Source organism: Ceratotherium simum, chromosome 33, assembly GCF_057802395.1.
Source record: "Ceratotherium simum simum isolate JZ-2026a chromosome 33, ASM5780239v1, whole genome shotgun sequence".
Taxonomy (NCBI): Eukaryota; Metazoa; Chordata; class Mammalia; order Perissodactyla; family Rhinocerotidae; genus Ceratotherium; species Ceratotherium simum.
The window spans coordinates 13,985,299-14,009,221 of record NC_141932.1 but is presented as its reverse complement, the minus strand read 5'-3'; the positions used below and the strand labels follow the sequence as shown (position 1 = coordinate 14,009,221).

The window sequence follows — 23,923 nt, the reverse complement described above, 5'->3', positions numbered from 1 at the left end:
ACATCTATTGCCAATCCTGCTCTTTTTTTTTTCCCTAAAGCACCAGTAGATAGTTATATGTCATAGTTGCACATCCTTCTAGTTGCTGTGTGTGGGACCCTGCCTCAGCATGGCCAGAGAAGTGGTATGTCGGTGCGCGCCCAGGATCCAAACCCGGGCCGCCAGTAGCAGAGTGCATGCACTTAACCGCTAAGCCACAGGGCCGGCCCGTAGGCCTGGAGATTTCTTTTTCAAAAGATATTAAACTATGAATCCAATTTCTTTCTTAGGTATGGGACTATTCAGATTATCTATTTCATCTCGGGTGACTTTTGGTAGTTTGCGCTTTTTGAGGAATTCATCTGTTTAATATGAATTATTGAATTTATGTCAATAGTTCTTCATAGCACTCCCTTATTATCTTTTAAGTATCTGTGTTGTCTGGTGATATCTCCTCTTACATTTGTAATGTTGATAACTGTGTCTTTTCTCTCTCTCCAGAGGCCTTGCTAGAGTTTTATCAAGTTTATTTTTTTCAAAGTACCGGCTTTAGTTTTATTGATTTATCTATTGTTTTTCAGTTTTCAATTTTACTGATCTGTTCTAGTCCTTATTATTTCTTTCCTTTGGCTTCCTTTGAGTTTATTTTGTACCTCTTTTTCTACCTTTGAAGTAGAAGTTTAGGTAATTGATTTGAGACTTTCCTTCATTTTTCTCATTGTTTCTTTTTTTGAAAAAAAGGAAAATTTCTACATATTTTTAATTAATTAATTAGTTTAGTTTTCATTGTAGTATGAACACTTAACATGAGATCTACCCTTTTAAGTTTTTAAAAGCACAGTACAGTATTTTTCACTATAATAGACACAATATTGTGCTGCAAATCTCTAGAACTTATTCATCTTGTATAACTGAAACTTTATACCTGTTGAATAGCAACTTCCCATTTTCCTATCCCCTTTGATACCTGGCAACAAACATTCTACTCTCTCTTTCTATGAGTTTGACTATTTTAGATACCTCATATAAGTGGAATCGTGTAGTATTTGTCTTTCTGTGTCTGGCATATTTCACTTAGTGCAATTCCTCCAGCTTCATTCATGTGGTTGCAAATCACAGAATTTCCGTCTTCTTTAAGGCTCAGTAATATTTCATTGTTTGTATAGACCACATTTTCTTTATCCACTCATTTTTTCATGGACATTTAGGCTTTTTCCGTGTCTTTGCTATTGTGAATAATGCTGCATTGAACATGGGAGTGCAGATATGTCTTAGATCATGATTTCACTTCTTTTGGATAAATATTCAGGGGCAGAATTGCTGAATCATATAGTAGTTTTATTTTTAATTTTTTGAGGAACCACCATACTGTTTTCCATAGCAGCAGCACCAATTTACATTCTCACCAACAGTCTACAAAGATTCCAATTTCTCCACATCTTCTCAAATATTTGTTATATTTTAAGATTTTTGATAATAGGCATCCTGAAAGGTTTGAAGTGATAGCTCATTGTGGTTTTGATTTTCATTTCCCTGGTGATTAATCACGTTCAACACTTTTTCATACACCTATTACACATCTGTATGTCTTCTTTGGAAAAAATGTGCATTCAGATTCTCTGCCCAGTTTTTAATTGGATTGTTTTTATTTATTTATTTTTTTGTCACTGATTTGTATGAGTACTTTATATATTTTGGATATTAATCACTTATCAGATACATGATTTGCAAATATTTTCTCCCATTCCATAGGCTGCCTTTTCATTTTGTTGATGGTTTCCTTTGCTGTGCAGAAGCCTTTTAGTTTGATGTAATCCCACTGTCTATTTTTCCTTTTATCACCTTTGCTTTTGGTGCCAAATCCATAAAATCATTACCAAGACCAATGTCGAGGATCATTTCCTTTTTGTTTCCTCTAGGAGTTTTAAGATTTCAGATCTTATGTTCAAATCTTCAGTCCGTTTTGAGTTGATTTTTGTGTGTGCTGTAATATAGAGGTCCAGTTTCATTCTTTTGCATGTGGCTGTCCAATTTTCCCAACACTATTTATTGAAGAGACTATCTTTTCCCCATTGTATATTCTTGACTACTTTGCCATAGTTTAATTGTCCATAGATGCATGGATTTACTTCTGGGCTCTCTATTCTGTTCCGTTGATCCACAAATTTGTTTTTATGCCAATATCATACTATTTTGATCACTACAGATTTGTAATATAGTTTGAAATCAGGAAGTGTGACCATTCCAGCTTTATTCTTCTTTCTCAAGATTGATTTGGCTATTCAGGGTCTTTTGAGGTTCCATACAAATTTTAGATTTGTTTTTCCTATTTCTGTGAAAAATACCAATGGAGTTTTGATATGGATTGTATTGACTCTGTAGATTGCTTTGGGTAGTATGGACATTTTAACACGATTAATTTTTCCAATCCGTGAGCATGGAATATCTTTGCATTTATTTGTGTCTGCATTAATATTATTTCATCAATGTCTTATAGCTTTCAGGATACAGATATTTCACCTCATTTGTTAAATTTATTCCTAGGTATTTCATTATTTTTGAGCAATTGTAAATGGGTGTTTTCTTAATTTCTCTTTCTGAGAGTTTATTGTTGGTGTAGAGAAATACAAGTGATTTTTTTATATTGTTTTTATATTCTGCAACTTTTTTGAAATCATTGATTATTTCTAACCGTTTTTCAGTTGAGTTTTTAGGGTTTTCCATATATAATATCATGTCATCTGCAAAGAGACAGAGTTTTACTACTTCCTTTACAGTTTGGATGTCTTTTATTTCTTTTTATTTTTTAATTGCTATAGTTAGGACTCCCAATACTATGTTGAATAAAAGTTGCATGAGTGGGCATCCTTATCTTGTCCCTGATCTTAGAGCCTTTCAATGTTGAATATGATGTGAGCTGTGAGCTTGTCATATGTGGCCTTTATTTTGTTGAGGTACATTCGATCTATATCCAATTTTGAGAGTCTTTGTTATGAACCAATTTTGAATTTTGTCAAAGGCTTTCTCTGCATCTACTGAAATGATTATATGATTTTTACCTTTCATTTTGTTTATGTGATATATCAAATTGACTGATTTGTGGATGTTGAACTATCCTTGTATTCCTGGAATAAATCGCACCTGGTCACGATGTGTGATCCCTTTAATGCACTGTTGAATTTGGTTTGCTAATATTTGTTGAGGAATTTTTCATCTATGTTCAGCAGAGATATTGGCCTGTAATTTTCTTTTCTTAAGTGTTCTTGTCTGGTTTATGGTGTCAGTGTAATTCTGGCTTCATCAAATGAGTTTAGGAGTGTTTCCTCCTCTTCAATTTTTTGGAAGAGTTTGAGAAGGATTGGTATGAATTCTTCTTTAAATGTTTGGTAGAACTCACCAGTGAAGCCATCTGGTCCTCAATTTTGGTTTGTTGGGAGATTTTTGATTATTGACTTAATCTCCTTATTAGAAGTTAGTCTGTTCAAATTGTCTGTTTCTTCATGATTCATTGTTGGTAGGTTGTATGTTTCTAGAATTTATCCATATCTTCTAGGTTGTTCAATTTGTGGGCACGTCATTGTTCATAGTAGTCTCTTATGCTTTTTTGTATTTCTGTGGTATCACTTGTAATATCTTCTTTCATTTCTAGTTTTATGTATTTGTGTCCTCTCTTTTTTCTTGGTGAGTCTAGCTATAGCATTGTCTATTGTATTTCTCTTTTTGACAAAACAACTTTTACTTTCTTTGATCTTTTTTTATTGGGCTTTTAGTGTCTATTTCATTTTAGTGTCTATTTCATCCCATGACCTATGTTGTTTCCTTCCTTCTACTAAATTTGCCTTTAGTTTGTTCTTCTTTTTCTAGCTCCCTGAGGAGGAAAATTAGGTTGTTTGAGATGTTTCTTGTTTTTTAATGTAGTCCTCTATAGCTATAAACCTCCTTCTTAGAACTGCTTTTGCTGCATCCTGTTTGTTTTGGGATGTTGAATTTCCATTTTTATTTGTCTCTGGATTTATTTTATCTTATTCAGGTCATAATAGTTTATAACATTGTGAAATTTCATTATTACTTGTCAGTCACCATATATATTTGCCCCATTACCCCTTATGACTACCCTAGCCCACTTCCCCACTGGTAGTGACTAATACATTCCCTTTGTCCATGTATGTTTTTATCTTCCACATATGAGTGAAATCATACGGTGTTCGTCTTTCTCTCTCTGGCTTATCTCACTTAAGATAATACCCTCAAGTTCCATCCATGTTGTTGAAAATTGGATGATTTTGTCTTTTTTATGGCTGAGTAGTATTCTATTGTATGTATATACCACATCTTATTTATCTATTCATCAGTCAATGGGCACTTGGGTTGTTTCCACGTCTTGGCTATTATGAATAATGCTGCAATGAACATAGGGGTGGATAAGTCTCTTTGAATTGTTGATTTCAAGTTCTTTTGATAAATACCCAGTAGTGGAATAGCTGGGTTGTATGGTATTTCAATTTTTAATTTTTTGAGAAATCTCCATACTGTTTTCCATAGTAGATGCACAAGTTTACATTTCCAGCAGTGTATGAGGGTTCCCTTTTCTCCACATCCTCTCCAACATTTCTTGTTTCTTGTCTTGGCAACTATAGCTATTCTTTTTTTTTTTTTTTTGTGAGGAAGATCAGCCCTGAGCTAACATCCATGCTAATCCTCCTCTTTTTGCTGAGGAAGACTGGCTCTGAGCTAACATCTATTGCCAATCCTCCTCCTTTTTTTCCCCCCAAAGTCCCAGTACATAGTTGTATGTCATAGTTGCACACCCTCCTAGTTGCTGTATGTGGGATGCGGCCTCAGCATGGCTGGAGAAGCCGTGCATCAGTGCGCACCCAGGATCTGAACCTGGGCCGCCAGTAGCGGAGCACATGCACTTAACCGCTAAGCCATGGGGCCAGCCCAATTATAGCCATTCTAACAGGTGTAAGGTGGTATCTCATTGTAGCGTTGATTTACATTTCCCTGATGATTAGTGACGTTGAACATCTTTTCATGTTTCTGTTGGCCATCTATATATCTTCTTTGGAAAAATATCTGTTCGTACCCCTGCCCACTTTTTGATCAGGTTGTTTGTTTTTTTGTTGTTGAGTTGTATGAGTTCTTTATATGTTTTGGAGATTAATCCCTTGTCAGATATATGATTTGCAAATATTTTATCCCAGTTGGTGGGTTGTCTTTTCATTTTATTTACGGTTTCCTTTGCCTTGCAGAAGCTCTTTAGTCTGATGAAGTGTCATTTGTTTATTTTTTCTTTTGTTTCCCTTTCCTGAGTAGACATAGTATTTGAAAAGATCTTTCTAAGACCAATGTCAAGGAATGTACTGTCTATATTTTCTTCTAGGAATTTTATGGTTTCACATCTTACCCTCAAGTCTTTAATCTATTTTGAGTTAATTTTTGGTATGGTGAAAGATATTGGTCTACTTTCATTCTCTTGTATGTGGCTGTCCAGTTTTCCCAACACCACTTATTGAAGAGATTTTGCTTTCTCTATTGTATGTTCTTAGATCCTTTGCCCAAGATTAGCTGTCCCTAGTTGTGTCATTTTATTTCTGGGCTTTCAATTCTGTTCCACTGATCTGTGTGTCTGTTTTGTACCAGTACCATGCTATTTTGATTACTATAGTTTTGTAGCATATTTTGGAGTCAGGGACAAATAAAAAAAAATAAAAATAAAATATCTCTTGATATTTTTATTTGTCTTTTGATTTTTTGGACCCACTAGTTGTTCTGTAGCATGTTGTTTAATCCCCACATATTTGTAAATTTTCTAGTTTGTTTCTTGTAGTTAATTTCTAGTTATACACCATTGTGTTCAGAAAAGATGTTTAATACAATTTAATTCTTGTTAAGTTTATTAAGATGTTCTCATGCAAATGGAAACCAAAAGAAAGCAGGGGCAACTATATTTATATCAAAGAAAACAGACTTTAAGATAGGCTGTAATAAGAGACAAAGTAGTTCATTATATAATGGGGTCAACCTAACAAGAGTTTATAACATTTGTAAATATTTATGCACCCGACATAGGAGCACCGAAATATATAAAGCAAATATTAACTGATTCAAAGGGAGAAATAGACAGGAATACAATAATAATAAAGGATTTCAATATCCCACTTTCAGCAATGATTAGGTCAACCAGACAGAATATCAGCAAGGAAATTTTGCACTTACATTACATATTAGACCAGATGGCCTTAACAGATATTTACAGAATATTCCATCCCAAAAGAGCGGAATACACATTATTCTCAAGTGCACGTGGAACATTTCCAGGATAGAGCATATATTAGGTCAAGGCAGTGATTTAAATAGGTAATAACTGGTGGGGAAGAAACCCGAATTCATCCACAAGAGAACTGGTAAGTAAATTATGTTATAAGTCTCCACACTAAATACTGAACTAGTTATATAATCAATATGGATGAAGCCCAAATATAAAATACTGAATGGAAAGGTAAGTTGTTGAATGCATTATACAGTATGCAATTTATTTAAATTTTAAAAGTCTCCATAAATACTATATGTTGTTTATAGTCAAATGCCACATAGTAAGAGAATAATACTATTTTAGTAATTATATACTTTAAGGAATAATAAATTGTTGATATACATGCAAAGAAAGTAAAAGAAGCCTTAATTGCTTCTTTTTTTTTTCTGTGAGGAAGATCGGCCCTGAACTAACATCTGCCAATCCTCCTCCTTTTTTTGCTGAGGAAGACTGGCCCTGGGCTAACATCCATGCCCATCTTCCTCTACTTTTTATGGGGCGCCGCCACAGCATGACTTGCCAAGCGGTGCGTCAGTGCGCGCCTGGGATCCGAACCAGCGAGCCCCGGGACACCGCAGCAGAGCGTGCACACTTAACCGCCTGCCCCACCGGGCCGGCCCCCTTAATTGCTTCTTAATTTAATTTCTCATATTTATTTAAAAATTCTGACATACTTCTGGGTAATACTTATATTATTTCTGTATCATTCTGTACGAATGAAATGTTACAAACTTTTTAAAAAATCTGGGATGCTGCAAAGTGAATTAGGGGTACTCTGCTAATTTTTAACAGTCAAGTCCTCAAAGATGCAAAGATTTGATAATTAGGTGCTCCAGGATAAATACAGGTTTTATGCAATTACCCTCAGCCGTGAACATGTACAAGGTCAATATTCATATATGACCCAGAAGTTTTTGAACATTATTCCCATGGGAACAGCTCTCGAGGAAGATCTCCCATCTTCTCCTGGAATATTTTATCAAAGGCTTCAGCTTGGGCCACCGTGAAGTGATTTTTCCAGTCCCCAGAGATGCCTGACAAACATGAAATAGAGACTCAGATCAGATCTGAGATTAGGTCTCAAGACCTCAACACACTGTGTAGTCCCTAGGGGACAATGAGAGCATTTTTCTTGTGTCCTGAGCAGAAAAGTGCCCTAAACATCATGAAAGTACACCAAAAGCAACATCCCTTGACCAAGAACAGCCAACATTTGATATGACTTTACAGTGGGTCGTGTTTTATATAAATAACTACTGATACGATTAATTTAAAAATTAATCTTGTACCTGTATGTGTTTTTCAGATGAAAGGACACAGATTACATCTGTGATAGAGAAACAGATTATTATTCCTTTTCTTTCTTGCTTTTTTTTTCTTTCATTCACAAACCTATTCATTCTTAGTCTACTCTGTCCTAGTATATTGAAGTCATAAAGCATGGTGGTTAGAAGTTTAGTCTATAGCATTAGACACTCAGTTTTTAAAGAGACTTGTTTCTTACTAGCTGCATCAGTTATCATATTTTTCTGAGGAAAATAATACCCCATGGGATTGTTTTGATGAGTCAATTGCAAACTACATCTGGAATCAGATCACCAGCTTATCTATAATAATCACACTGTAGCTGTTTGCTGTTATTATCATTATTGTGTCTATCCCTCTCAACTCTCTATGCCATTTAACGAATCCACGAGTAATTGGAAAAGGTTGAAATCCAATATGATTGCCTCCTGCAGGAGTCATCCTAGACAAAAAATAGTGGTTGTACTCATTGAATTATGCGCCAAATTCGATTGCATCCACTCTATATTTTCCCTCCCCAAAATCTGAGTTGTTAATCCCCATTGTCTTTCTCTGTAAGCAATCATCTTTTGTCCTTTTAGCCATTTCACACAAACATTGTGTGTAAATATAACATTTTAAACTCTGCCAAACCTTGATGCGTAAAAGGAAATCTAAGAATGGACAATCTCTCTATGCCAGGTATTACTTTCACTTCTAGTTTAGTAAAGTATTGAAGGCTGGGATCGCTAGAGGTCTTTTTTTAAAAAGCAACAGAAATTTACTTGCTCAAGGTCTGGACATTAGCTATCCAGGATCCAGGTGTCAGCGGGGTTCTGGAGGCTTTTCTCCTTGCTGTGTAAATGTCTGTCTTCACATGATATTCTCTTTGTGTTCGTGCATTCCTGTGTCCAAATTTCCTCTTATTGTAAGGATATCATTTATACATATTAGGATCCACCCTAAGGATCTTATTTTGACTTAAACCTCTTTAAAGACCTTATGTCCAAATATAGTTACATTCTGAGGTACTGGGGTTAGGAATTCAACACAAGAATTGTGAGGGGACATAATTCACCCTATAACACTCCTCCTTCTGGCCTCCACACACTCAATTCATGCCTTTCTCACATGCGAAATAGATTCACCTCATCCAATTGCCCAGAAGCCTAAACCCATTCCAACGTCAACTCTAAGTTCAAAATCTTATCTAAACATCATGCAAGTCAGACATGGATGAGACTCAAGATAGGATTCATCCTGATGCTAGATTCCTCTCCAGCTGTGACCTGTGAAAACAAACAAGTTATCTGCTTCCAAAATACAATGGTAGGAAAGTCATAGGATAGATATTCCCATTCCAAATGGGAGAACTCAGAAAGAAGAAAGGGATCATGGGTCCCAAGCAAATCCACTACCTAGCAGGGCAAATTCCATGAGATTTTAAGGATCAAGAATGATCTTTTTCTTGATTCTCTGACCACCTGGCCCACTGGGGTGGTCGCCCCCATTACCTTTGCCTAGGTGGCAACCACCACCTGCTTAAGGTCTTTTGAATCATTTAATTACTTCCTTCCTTGGATCACCATCCCATATATATTTGAACTATGGGGTTCTGGGACAATGGGCTCCTACTCCATGCAGTAGACCCTCTCCATTCCTCTTGACCCAAGGAATTGGACATGGTTAATCTTTCCTCATGGGGGACCTTACAATGTCTGATAGCAAGACAAGCTCTCGACTAAGTGAAAAGTCTCTCCTCTTTCCTTTTCTCAGTTGAGTCACTCTTAATTCATTTCTTTGTTCAGGATTGTTCTCCATACTAAATCACCAGTGGGGTACCACCAACATGAGTATCTGCAAGCCTGTCCTCATTTCCCAGGTCAATCCCAGCTGACAAGTTGGCATAGTAGTGAATTAACCTGGTCAGTGTTTGTAGAATGGATATACACCATGTCAAATCCTGAGGAGAGAGAATCTGAATGACCTCACATAAGTCAGATGACCATTGCAGGTCTAATGAACTTCCTCCAAGTGCCTGAAGACCACATGCATACTATGAAAAGAGACTCTCTGGTAAGGGCAGCTGGAAGTTTTCTGGGTGATGAGCAATTAGAGTTGATAAAGTCAAACGCTCCCTAGTCCCAACAGTTAGTGCCCTACTGTAAGCACCAGAATTCCCTCCACATATTCTGATACATTTTGAAGGGAGAGCATTTTCCTTTACCTTTTCTTGTAATTAATGCATTCTTATCTAAATATTCACCATGGAGGAGAGAATAATTGGACATCTTGTTTTCTTTCATGACCTGGAAGGAGCTATTCTTGAGGAGTGAGTTTGGTTCTTCTGGTTCTAATTTCTTGCCCAGGAATTGGCAGATCTTCTCTACAGTGCTTCTTGTGTCCTAGAAGAAGGAGAAACAAGAGAGAGGATATGAAAGAGAAAGAATATGGAAAAGGAGATGAGGAGGAGACAACAATGTGAAGAGAAGGAAGATAGGAGGGAAGAAGAGAGGAAAAATGTGAGGAGCAAGAAGCAGTTGAGTTGGATGTGTCTAGGAGGATGAAAAGGAAAAGATAAAGAAGAAGGAACACAAAGGATGTAAAAGATGCAGGATACACATGGATTTCCCAGTATATTTGAGTTCAGGAGACACTACCACCAAATATAGGGCCTGAGTTGTCCAAGGAGAGTTTTAGTTAGTCTTCTAGACATTTATGATCATGATTAAGCAAGGAGATGTTCAGGGAGAAATTGACAAAGATTGAAGGGATTGATTTAAAGTCCTGGCTGTGCCATCAATTAATACTGTTTTCCACAGTTAACATTTGAATAACACAGAGAGTTTCATTTTATCTTCTTGTATAGTATCTCAATGATTAGTACTTGCCACATGATCCTGGGTGAATATTATAGGAAAATGGATTTTATAACCAGCGAAACTTTGCTTTGAATCTTAGCCCTTCCTCTTAGAGGTTTAATGCTTTAAAATATTTTCTTTAACCCATGACCCTTCATTACTATTTAACCAGGAAACACACGACTATAGAAATAACTTCAATAAAACTTCCTTTTCAGCTTGAAAGAATAATTATTGGAGGGTATGGGAGCATGTATTTGAGGTAGCTAATATTCTTTCAAAAGGCTTCTTTTTTGAAAATGTAATTCAAGTGGAGGTCATAGAGAACTGGAGAGAAGTAGCCAGAGGAATATGATTGGAGGTAATGTTTCTCAGAATCAAAAGCCTATGTCTACGTTATTTTCTCTTTTCTCCAGGATACTGCTAATAGGTCAAGTTCTTCTTCAAATGGTTTAATCACCCTTACTAGTTTTTGTTTTTGTTTTTTTTTTGGTGAGGAAGATTTGCCCTCAGGCAACATTTGTGCCAATCTTCCTCTATTTTGTATGTGGGAAACTGACACAGCACGGTTTGATGAGTAGTGGGCAGGTGCATGCCTGGGATCTGAACAAGCGAACCCCAGGTTCCTGAAGTGGAGCATGTGAACTTAACCACTATGCTACCATGGCAGTCCCCACCCTTACTAGTTTTGAGCATCATCTGACAGCTTTTCCTGCCCATCACTGTGAAATCTAGTACTGGCCTCTCAGGAAAATTACACAGACTGATTTAATGACTTCATTTTTCTTCTATCAGTAAATATGACTTATCAGACAGTTGGACACATCTCTGGAACCAAACTCATTTCAACCCACTCCCATCTTCTTTATCAGTCCCCTCCCACCAATAAGTTATCAGCAGCATCATGTGTTCTCCCCCTAGAAATTTTAGTACCATTGTCAGTGTGAGCATAAGCCACTGTACTCTGTCTCAGTGTATGAAAAAGACCTTTAGGGGTTGTAAAATAAAACAAAGAAGAACACACGAAGAAAGAGAGCATCTAGCTTGGGCAGTATCAAGTAGAAGTATGGCACTGAAGAGCAGAGAGCTATTCTCACTCCTAATTACCCTTCAAAGGCTAAACCTCAATTGAGAAGGTGGAATAGAGACACAGAGTAATGGAAGGAACTTAGAGGGTGTGAAGATGGTGGTGAGAGGTTCTGTGCTAACCATAATAACCATAGTTACCCGTTGCAGCTCTTCATAACTCAGTATCAGGAAGTTTTCCTTCCCTTTCATGGTCTTCCAGCCATGAGTGTGGTCAAACCAGGATCCATATGGCACTGCATATTAGGAAGGCAGAAAGAAAGGGTTGGTTACAAAGTCTATGAAAGAAGAGATCCATCTTATGTTCACCCTTGGGGGAACAATTAATAGCATAATGTCTGGCACATCTAGGCCTGTCCTATTTGCTGAATGAATGACAGTAAAGATGGATAACTATTACCCAACATCATGGACTTACCCTGTAATGAGCCTTGTTCATTCGAAGCAAACTCTGTACCCAGTTTTCAAGAGTCTCTAATGAGATCCTGACCCTGGAGCCATGTGGTCTGAGGAATGGTATTCTTGCTGCCCCTAGTCTGTTCAGTGTTTAGAATTTTTGGTTGATAGGTCATTCCCACAGCCCTTGAAGATATTTTTCACTCTTTCTGCCTTTATTGTTGCTATTGTAATTATTGTTCCTTAGAAAATTATCTGTCTTTCCTCTGCTTTAAGATTTTCTTTCCTTTTTTCTACTATAATTTTCTCAGGGATTAGGTGAAGATTTATTTGTAATAATTCTTTGCGAGGCTAGATGTGGTTATTCAAACTGAGATTTCATCAATGTTGGAAATTTTCAGGCATGTTTCTTGAAAATTTCCCTTCTCTATATTTTATATTTTCTAGGGAGGTAAATCTTCTCATCTCATTCTCCATATGTTAACTATTTTATACTTTTGAATGGCTGTCTAACATACCTGAGGCCTTCTTAACTCCAAAGTGTAGTGGGAAATTAATTATCAACTAAGAACTCCAATTAGTTAAACTATCTTTCAAGAATGAGCATAAAATAAAGATGGTTTCAGGCAAAATACTGAGGGAATTTACCACTTTTGCTATGAGAACTAGTTTAAGTTATAACTTATGAATAAATAAAATGAATCCAGGAGAAAGGAACAAGGAAGGAGTCAAAGAGGAAATCAAAAGGGATATAAAAAAATCATGAAACAAACAAAAATGGAGGCACAACATATCAAAATTTATAGTATGCAGCAGAAGATATTCGAAGAGGGAATTTTAGAGCTATAAATCATACACTAAGAAAAAGAAAGATCTCACAAAAATAACCAAACTTTACACCTAAGGAACTAGAAAGAGAAGAAAAAATGAAGCCCAAATTTAGCAAAATGAGAATTAAAAAAGACCAGAGTATGAAAAAAAGTGTAATAGAGACCAGAAATCAATATAACTAATTAATGAAAATAGGAGCTGATGTTTTAAAAAGATAAGCAAAATTGAGAAACCTTTAGCTAGGCTAACTAAGAAAAAAGCAATGCAGACTCAAATTTTAAAAAATGAAAGAGGAGACATTACAACTGCTGTCACAAAAACACAAAAGATCATAAAAGACTACTATGAACAATTATACACCAACAATTTAGATAACCTAAAAGAAATGGATAAATTTCTAGAAACATACAATCTACAGGACTGAATCATCAAGAAATAGAAAACGTGAATAGATCAATAGCAAGTAACAAGATTTAATCCATAATAATAAATCTTCCAACAATGAAAATCTAGGACTAGATGGTTTTCTGGTAAATTCTAGGAAACAATAAAGGAAGAATTAACACCAATCCTTCTCAAATCAAAAAAAAAAAAAAAATGAAGAGGAGGGAAAATTCCCAAACACACTTTATGAGGCCAGCATTACCCTGATACCAAAGCCAGATAAGGACACTGTAAGAAAAGAAAACTAAAGAGCAATATTCCTGATAAATATAGATGCAAAAATCCTCTACAAAATGTTAGCAACTTGAATTCAAAAGTACATTAAAAGGATCATACATAATTGGATGAAAAGGTGGTTCAATTTATACAAATCATTAATATGATACACCACATTAACAGAATGAAGGCTAAAAATCATTTGTTCATTTGGGTAGATGCATAAAAAGCATTTGAAAAAATTCAACATTGATTCATGATAAAAACTCTCAACAAATTAGGTATAAAAGGAATGTTCTTCATCATAATAAAGGTTATATTACAAGAGCACACCTATCATACTCAATGGTGAAAAGTTCAAAGACTTTACTCTAAGATCAGGAAAAAGACAAGGATGTCTACTCTCACCATTTCCATTCAACATAGTACTGGAAATCCTAGCCACAGCAATTAGGCAAGAAAAACTCCAAATCAGAAAGGGAGAAGTAAAATTATCTTTACGTGCAGGTGACGTGACTTTATATAAACAAATCCCTGACAACTCTACCAATAACTTAGCAGAACTAATAATCAAATTTAGTAAAGTTTTATAATACAAAATCAACATATAGAAATTAGTTGTGTTTCTATACACTACCATGAACCACTTGAAAGAGAAATTAAGAAAGCAATCTCATTACAATAGCATCAAAAACAATAAAGTACTTAGGAATAAATTTAACCAAGGAGATGAAAGACCTGTATACTGAAAACTATAAAACATTGATGAAAGCGGGGCTGGCCCGGTGGCACAAGCGGTTAAGTGCGTGTGCTCCACTGTGGCGGCCTGGAGTTTGCTGGTTTGGATCCCAGACGCGCACCAACGCACAGCTTGTCAAGCCATGCTGTGGTGGCGTCCCATATAAAGTGGAGGAAGATGGGCATGGATGTTGACCCAGGGTCAGTCTTCCTCAGCAAAAAGAGGAGGATTAGCAGATGTTAGCTCAGGGCCGATCTTTCTCACACACACACACACAAAATCGATGAAAGCAATTGAGAAGAAAGAATAAATGGAAAGATACCCTGTGTTCTTAGCTTGGAAGTATTAACATATGAAAATTTCCTTACTACCCAAAGCAATCTACAGATCAATGAAATTCTTATCAAAATTTCAATGGCATCTTTCACAGAAGTAGGAAAAAAATCCTAAGATGTGTATGAAACCACAAAAGACTCCAAATCCTGAGACAAAGCAATCCTGAGAAAGGAGAACAAAGTTGGAGGCATCACACTTACTGCACTATTCAAGCACCATTGCAAAGCTATAGTAATAAAAAAAGTATGGTACTGACATAAAAACAGGCACATAGACCAGTGGAAGAGAATAGAGAGTCCAGACGTGAACCCACACATATATGGTAAACTAATTTTTGGTAAGGGCACTAAGAACACACAATGGGGTAAGGATGTCTCCATAATAAATGGTATTGGGAAAACTGGATATCCAGACAAAAAAGAATGAAACTGGACCCGTATCTTACACCACTCACAAAAATTAACTCAAAATGGATCAAAGATGTAAGACCTGAAACCGTAAAAGTCCTATAAGAAAACACAGGGAAAAGATCTTTGACATTGAATTGGCAATAATTTCTTGGATAAGACAACAAAAGCACAAGCAACAGAAGCTAAAATAAACAAGTGGGACTATATAAAACTAAAAAGCTTCTGCACAACAATGGAAACAATCAGTAACATGAAAAAGCCCTATGAAATGGGAAAAATATTTGCACACTATATATTTGACAAGGGGTTAATATCCAAAATATAAAGAACTCATACAACTCAACAGCAACAAACCAAATAGTCCAATTAAAAAATGAGCAAGGACCCGAATAAATATTTTTCCATGAGGACACACAAATTGCCAGTATGTATATGAAAAGGTGCTCAACCTTACTAATTATCAAGGAAAGGCAAATCAAAGCCACCATGAAATATCACATCACACTTGATAGGGTGGGTATTATCAAAAAGACAAGAGATATTGAGCATTGGTGATGATGTGGAGAAAGGGAATCCTTTATACAGTGGTGGTGGGAATGTAAATTGGTACAACCATTATGATAAACAGTATAGAAGTTCCTCAAAAATTTAAAAACAGAACTACAATATGATCCAGTAATCCCACTCTTGGGTATATTTCTGAAGGATTGAAATCCGCATCTTGAAGAGATATCTGCACACCCATGTTTATTTCAGCATTATTTACAATAGCTAAGATATGGAAACAACCTAAATGTTCTTCAATGGATGAATGGATAGAGAAAATAGGATATATATACATATATATATATATAATTGAATATTATTCAGGTATAAAAGAGAAGGAAATTATGCTATTTGCAACCACATGGATGAAACTGAGGGGCATGATGCTAGGTGAAATAAATCAGACAGAGGAAGACAAATATTGTGTGGTATCACTTACATACAGAATAAAAAAAAATCAGATTTCATAGAAGTAGAGAATAGAATGGTGGTTTTCATGGGTTGTGGGAAGAAGGAAACGGGGAGATGTAGGTGTAAGGGTACAAATCTTCAGTTAGAAGAAGTTCTAAAGTTTCCGTGTACAGTATGGTAACTATAGTTCATAATTTGGAATTACATACTTTAAAGTTACTGACAGTAAATCTTAAGCAGTCCCACTACACACACACACACACACACACACACACACACACACACACAAAGACATAACTATGTGAGGTTATGGATGTGTTAATTACCTTGATGTTGGTAATCCTTACACATTGTATAGGTACTTCAAATAATCATGTTTAAATATATACAATTATATTTGTCAATTATTTCCCAATAAAGTTAAAAATAATATTTTTAAATAATTATCTTCAAAATTAACGAGGCAAATACTACCACTATCATCACTTCTATTCAACATTGTCCCAGAGCCCTGGCCAAGGAAATAAGAGAAGAAAAAGTAAAGACAACATATGTGTATTAGAAATGAAGGTAATAGGATTACCTAAAGGTTATATTTATACTTCATAGGAAATTAAAGGGAACCTACAGGGAAACAATTAAGAAGAGAGTTCAGGGGCCGGCCCCATGGCTTAGCGGTTAAGTGCGCATGCTCCGCTACTGGTGGCCTGGGTTCGGATCCCGATCGCGCACCGAGGCACTGCTTCTCCGGCCATGCTGGGGCCACATCCCACATACAGCAACTAGAAAGATGTGCAACTACGACATGCAACTATCTACTGGGGCTTTGGGTGGGGGGAAGGAAGGGGATTGGTAATAGATGTTAGCTCAGAGCCAGTCTTCCTCAGCAAAAAGAGGAGGATTGGCATGGATGTTGGCTCGGGGCTGATTTTCTTCACAAAAAAAAAAAAAAAGAGAGAGTTCATTCAGATTGTTGAATACCCAATAAACATTCATAATCAGTTGCATCCCCAAATCAGACACAATGACTGGAAAATGTAATTTTAAGGTATCATTAATCTAGAAGAAATGAAATACATCTAAAAGAGTTGAAATCTTTTTATAGAAAAAATCATAAAGTATCACGTAAAACATTAAAAAACTTTAGATAAAAGGAGGGATAAACAATGTCTATAAAGGAAGAGATAAACTAAGTAAAATATGCCCATTCTCCACTAATTATCCTGTAAAATTACTATAATGACAATCATAAAAATACTGACAATAATGACTGTCACTGAGAATAAGGAGTATCAGGAACTCTCGTATGCTATTTGTGGGAATATAAATTGATACAACCACGCTGGGAAATAGTTTGATGTTATAATTTCAAGTTGAAAATCCACATATTCTATGCCACAACAACTTTACACTCAGGTATATAAACCAGATATAAAGTCACACACACGTGCACCAGGCAAGCAGTTTTTTGAATATCCTTAAACGTGAAACACTTCATTTAATTTCTAACTATGGACATACAAAATGTTGGGAGTGGCACTTGACAAAAATATAATGGCCTCAGTGATGCTAGCAAACAGCAATGACAGTTCATTCATTTTGATTCTATTCTTGGCCAAGCGTAATCTAGCAGGGCTCAGGGTGCTGATATGGTCTGTCTTTGGAGGTGGGAGCCAGAATAGAGGACCACATAGGACATGAAAGCATGCTTTGGGTCTTTTTCATAGGAAATTCTAGAGTTAAGGTTCCCAGAGCATGGGTGATGAAAGGGTTGCAAGCTCCAGGAGTCCTATAATTTCCTTACCTTGCTGGGGGGAAAATGTGTCCAGAGCAGGGGACCCTCTAATGCTTTGTTATCCTGTATGATGCAGAGCTCTGCTCTGACTCCCGGGGTCCAGAGCAGGGTATCCTCTTGCCTGGGTCTAAGGACAATATTTCCTGGGCCTTCAATTTCAAGGATTTCTTCATTGGTATGGGGAAAAGAGTTTGGATTGATGTGCTACGGTGTGGCAGACAACTCAGGTTGTTGGTATTAGTGGATAAAAATATGGAATTTGGCATTGATGGTTCTTGGCTGGATAAGAAAGAGGCCTGTGTGTGAGTTTTAAGGCATAGATGACAAGATATTGGGATAGTAGTGAGGTTTACAGGATATGCCTTCATCACCCACCACTGTTGATTGGACTTTGCTGGATTCCTGGTGACAGCTGGAGCACAATTCAGACTATAGAACAAATGGCAAGATCAAATATAGCTTTGATGACGGTTGTATTCTTCATGTTTGGGCTTTTACTATATCGTTTCACTGTTGCCTATTTTCTGTTAGAGTAACCTGAAGGAAAGTAGGAGATATAGATGAAGAATTCAGCCAGGATCAACTCAGTAAAGAACACGGTTGCCAGGCTTTGAAGATTGCACTTTACACTCAGGGCAAACAATTCAGGAAATGTGAACTTCTCAATATCTAATAGACGATTGCAACATAGCCTAGAAGGGCTAAAGCACTTCTAGGTGCTTGTTCACACGTGATGTGTGAACAACAATAATGAGTCTGTTATGTGAATCTAGGCAAGAAGTAACAGTGGCTCTGGTTAATCAAGCACAGAAGGAAGGGGGAGCAAATATTCACTATTTAACAAAGGTGTATTAGCTGCTTACTATGTGGCAAGTACCACTCTAGGACCTGGAGTCAAGAATTAACAACTTAAAGAGCTTACATTTTAGTGGGAAGACACATGAAATAAACACATAAATAGAATACATACTCATTGATGATGAGTACTAAGGGGAAAAAAAAAGATAAGACTATAGAGATGGGAAAGGAGGCTATCTATACAGCATCGAAAGGAAAATTTCCCTAGATACAGAGACACTTTAGCAGAGACCAGAAAAAAGATCTTAATCAAGGTTGTGGTACTTGGATAATAAACAGCTAAAAGAAAGTGGTGAATGGCATGGGGGAGTGGGATGTGAAACAGAGGACACTTATGAAATGTCAGAATCATGTTAACCTTGAGTGAAGGGTGGTTCTATTTATTGAATAAGATCAGGATGTTGGTGTTAGTGGGAGCAGCTTGTGATATGTGGGGGAAATGTGTTCAACATTGAACATATTGAAGTCAAGATGTCTATGCTTCTCTCCAGTGAAGAGGTCCATGGGCTGTTAGAGAATCATGTCACAAGCTCAGGAGATATATCACAGCTGAGATATAAGACATATCATATAATTTTGAGAAAAATTACAAAATTTCAAGTACCTGAGAAAGTCTAGAAAATCTTCATATTTAAAAGTATAAAGATTTTACTGTATTGCATACATTTTTGAGACAGATAAGACAAGAGGATTAAGGGAGTTTTAGAAAGACAAATCTAAAAAATGGTGGAAAGTAAGGATTGTGCTGTCCAGGAAGCCAATGAAAAGCTGACTTTCAGAGAGCCACAAATTAGGAGAGTAGAGAAGAATATGAGTGCTGTGTGTCAATATTAGACAGGCCTTGGAGACTCAGAACATAGCTAGGATGGTTTATGATGGAGGCAGCTTAAAGGGTGGCTAGGATTCTGCTGCTCTGCAGGAGATAATGTGGAATTCTAAAATTTGGGTTCCAATGGTGATGGAGGCTTACACCCCCAGGATAGTGAGATGTAGAGATCTCAGCTTGGGCTAAAGGCCTCTGACAATCCCCCAGCTTCCATATTTTACATTCACTCACCATATCCTTGGATAAACCATTCAAAATATTCTTCTTGTGACTCTGGTTTCTTAATAAAACTCAACATACTCCAGTAAAAATAACCAGACACAAGAACATCTCTGGGATTTCTGATGAGGTAAATCACCTTAAAGAGAAAAATGGGACAACAAAAAATCAATACAGTCATTTCTCATTTCTTGGTTTTGTAAAAATAGAGAAAAAGCCAATTCCTAGAAAATTTCTATTAAGTATCAATGAATTCTTTTAATAAACTAGTTATTTAATTCATTAACAATATATATTTTTAGGTTCCTATGAACCATCCACTGAGGTAATATTAAGAATATAACAATGGAAGAGGAAAGCATTGTCTCTTCCCTCTTGGGTGTCATAGTCCACTCACAATGGGAAGCAACCAAAGGTTTTAAATGGTAAGTGGTGTTATATTTGTGTAGTATAGCTTAAAGATTCACCTAGGAGAATGGATTAATAAATTATTCTATACTTAAAGATACATAGCAGACATTCCATGATATGTCTATTTATATGAAGTTGAAGTACAATCAAAACTAATCTATAGAGTTAGAAGTCAGGGGAGTAGTCACCCATGTGGGTGGGCATTGCTTGGGGAAGCACAGGAGGGAATTTTCTGGGGGAGTGGAAGTGTTGGAAATCTGGATCTGGAAGGCAGTTACCCTATTAGCAAATATTTGTTCCTGTGCAAAGTCTCCATAAGACATTTGCTCCATAAGAATTTGGATCCACACGGAAAGCTGCTTGATATTTGGTTGTGTCCAAAATGTCCATGGAGACATTGTGTCCACACACCAAAAGGTCCTTGATATTTGGTCCTGTCCAAAACCACTTGGCATGGGCCAAATATGCTCTTGGATATTTTGGACGGGACCAAATGTCAAGGACCTTTTGTCACGGACCAAATGACTTATGGATATTTTTGACAGGACTAAATATCCTGCATGGACTTAACCCAGTTGTAAACATATGCAAAATTAAACAAGCTAATACTTAAGGTTAGTGTGCACATACGACACAAATATGCAAGAACACGTGGCATTTGAAGATCTGACTTATACTCGAATCTGCACCAATTTTGTTTTTGACATTATTCTAGACCCCAACTCTCTCTAGGCCACTGTTTCCCTAAGCAGGGTTTCAACAAACACCAAAAAGACACAGGTAAATAAGTGTAGAATAAATAAGCTTGACAAGTGATGGGTTAAAAAAAAACACAAAACTTCAGAGCCAGCCCTGATAGCCTAGTGGTTAAACTTCAGTGCTATCACTGCTTCAGTGGCCAGGGTTTGTTCCTGGGTTGTGGAACTCACCACCCATCTGTGAGTTGCCATTCTGTGGCAGAAGCACACATAGAAGAACTGGAAGGACTTACAACTAGGATATACAACTATGCGCCAGGGCACTGGGGAGGAAAAACAAAAACAAAAAGCTTCATTGTGCTGCAACAAATTGTGAGATTTCCAAGAGAGGAGAATACTATTGAAAGCTTCACTACCTAATTTAAGCATAAAACATTTTTAAAAATCAAAAAACTATGAGCACCTACCAGGAAAATATGTTTCTAAAAACAATCCGAGGGGGCTGACCCCGTGGCCTAGTGGTTAAGTTTGGTGTACTCCACTTAGGCAGCCCGGCTTTAGTTACTGGGCGCAGACCTTCACCACTCATCAGCGGCCATTCTGTGGCAGTGACCCACATGCAAAATAGAGGAAGATTGTCACAGATGTTAGCTCAGGGCTAATATTCCTCAGCAAACAAACAAACAAACAGAAAAACAATCTGAGACATGCTAGATCCTGGATATCCATGTTCCCTGCAAGGGATCATCTGTCAGCCCCATGAGAGATTCATGTGGCTACTGAGCTCAACAGACAGCTACATATAGGAAGGCATAGTGGTTAGAAAAGCCAGCCATGATGCCGGAGCAGTCTCCCAGGATTTAGGCATTGATTTATGAACCAGCTTCTTCTCATATGGGCAACTCTCTGTATGCTGCTTCTCCCTAAGTGGCAGTAGGCGTTTACTTAAGTAAGACTGGCGAATTATTTTTCAGAGCAACAGAGGGAGTTATCTAGTATATAACACATTTATAAATTTTGCTTGGATTTAAAATGCGGTTTTCCCAGATTCTGGTGTTGTCATTTCACTTTGCCTCTGGATTACACCTGGCTGATATAGACTGTGGAGGGTTTACACCCTGTACTCAAGTAGGGACCACAGACCCCCAAATGCAGAATCTCAGGCCCACGCCAGACATACCCAATGGTGCTGCATTTCAACCAGACGTCTAGGGGATTCCAGGCACATTAGAGGGTGGAAAGAATTGACCAAACATCTTGACCATTGAGCACTGACCTTGGCCTTGGAACTAAAGAGAGACTTGGGGATGAGTTGGATGGGGAGGTGGGAGCTGATGAGTCGGGGGCCTTCCTTATTCTTCAGTATGTTATACCCATACTCAGCCTCTAGCCAGGGTGAGCGGTCCCAAATGGGCACAGATTGGATCCACTTGGGATCCCCCTTGGAGTGAATCAGGCAGAGAATTTCAACCAACCAGTTTGTTCCTGGATAAAGAAGGAAAAATGATGGTCACTCATTTTAATCTGACTTAAAAACAATTGTGGTAAAGCATAAAAAGCATAAAATGTACCATCTTCACCATTTTCAGTAGTGTTAAGTATATTCACATTGTTGTGCAAGGATCTTGTAAAAGTGAATCTCTGTACCCATTCAACAACAACTCTCCATTTTCCCTCCCTCCAGTCCCTGCCAGTCCTTGGCAACCACCATTTTACTTTCTGTTTCAATGAGTTTGATTATTATGATGATTACATCATCAAAGTAGAATCATGCTATGTTTGTCCCTCCATGACTGGTTTATTTCACTCAGCATACTGTCCTCATGGTGAAATTCATGCACATTGTTGCATGTGGCAGAACTTCATTCTTTTTCAAGGCTGAATAATATTCCATTATTTGTATATACTACATTCTGTTTATTCATTCATTTGTCAATGGATATTTGGGTTGCTTCCACCTTTTGACTATTTGTTTAAATCCTTATCTAGTTCCCACTGCCCTTGGCTTTTCACCACCAGGACACTTCCAAAGTCTTCAGCCTCAGTCCTTGCCCAATTTGCAGTCCCTCTACCAATCTCCCCTCATAGAAATGTGATCCTCATCCTTTCAGTCCCTTGGATTTTCTGGGTTCTTTTCCAATTCCTGATCATTGTCCATGCTGATACCTTTACCTGAAAATATCTCTTTTCACTAAGTAGTTTCACATTCATTCTTTCATCTCAATTTAGACCCTATTGCTTCTACAGTTTTTTTTTGGCTGTGATAGTTGTGCTTATTCATCCTTCCCCACTTTAGTTGAGGTATAACTGACAAAAAAAATTATATAGATAATTTGATAATATATAATGTGATAATATATACAGATACAGATATAATAGATAATATATAATGTGATGATTTGATATATGTATACATTGTGAAATGATACCACATTCAAGCTAATTAACATATCTATCTCTCACATAATTAACATTTTTTTCTATTTCTTCTATAAAGACTTCACTGGTCATCCTCCACTCTTCCATGAAATCAACTTACTCTGCCTTAGGACTCACTCCTGTGGGTTCCCCTAATACCTTAGATTACCCACTCTGGACACTCATCTTACTGGGTAACTGCCTGGTTAAAGCCTTTTCTCTGAATGTAAATGGTATTAGGGCCTAGCTCTATTCCCCCACAGCATTACATTATCTGGCTAGAAACCCCTCCTTTCATCTACTGAGTGAATGAATGGCATGGCCATAGCCTGTCTCAGAATCTGATCCTTCTTCCTTACCTGATTTAGGGTAAGTCAGTATCAAGAAATCATCATCCTTAAACACAAATGTCTCCCATGCTTCTCTCAGAAGTTCAGGTATGAAACCCAAGATAGGGAAAGGTATCCCTTCATACCACAGATACTCGTCTGACATTATGATCAGCTCTTGTACCTTGTGTTAGAGTCTCAGCTGTTGGCACTGTTGTAGGTTGTGGCATCTGCTGGGAGACCAGCTTTAATACTAAAGATAGAACAATTATTAACCTGTCCCTGCTTGTTGAGGAGTTTGACTGCCCATAAAGTGAAGTACATCCTGTACTGATATGTGGTCCCAAGGTTGACAGTTGACCATCCATGAAGTTCTCATCTGCCATCTAAACAGTAACATGCTGAGAATTTATTAAATCCTTTTGGTTTTCAGGGCATGAGATAAGAGAATTCTCATATCCACCACACAGAAAATCCAAATAGCAATTGTTATTTCATTGGCCCTGACCTTCTT

At 37.1% G+C, this 23,923-nt stretch overlaps 1 protein-coding gene across 2 annotated transcripts; it reads right to left on the bottom strand.

The window, feature by feature from the left end:
- Positions 1 to 7,216: 7,216 nt before the first annotated feature.
- Positions 7,217 to 23,575, bottom strand: LOC101396589 (sulfotransferase 2A1-like). Of its 2 annotated transcripts, none has more exons than XM_087422279.1 (6): positions 23,440 to 23,575; positions 21,939 to 22,147; positions 19,566 to 19,692; positions 11,650 to 11,762; positions 9,807 to 9,984; positions 7,217 to 7,329 (listed from the first exon to the last, which is right to left on the bottom strand). In XM_087422279.1, exons 1-6 carry the CDS (start codon positions 23,573 to 23,575, stop codon positions 7,217 to 7,219), a joined length of 876 nt encoding a protein of 291 aa, XP_087278405.1. The 2 variants fall into 2 exon arrangements, with proteins under 2 accessions (XP_087278405.1, XP_087278407.1); XM_087422281.1 differs by having other exon boundaries at positions 11,668 to 11,762.
- Between the last annotated feature and the right edge of the window lie 348 nt (positions 23,576 to 23,923).

Bases quoted from the DNA above. Each gene is read 5' to 3' on its own strand.
- LOC101396589 (XM_087422279.1), bottom strand. From the start codon at position 23,575: ATGTCAGACGAGTATCTGTGGTATGAAGGGATACCTTTCCCTATCTTG. The intron at 19,693-21,938 runs GTCAGTGCTCAA...TTTCTCTTTAAG, and splicing joins TCTTTAGTTCCAAGGCCAAG to GTGATTTACCTCATCAGAAA. The intron at 7,330-9,806 runs GTAAAGGAAAAT...CATGTTTGTCAG, and splicing joins TGCATTAATTACAAGAAAAG to GCATCTCTGGGGACTGGAAA.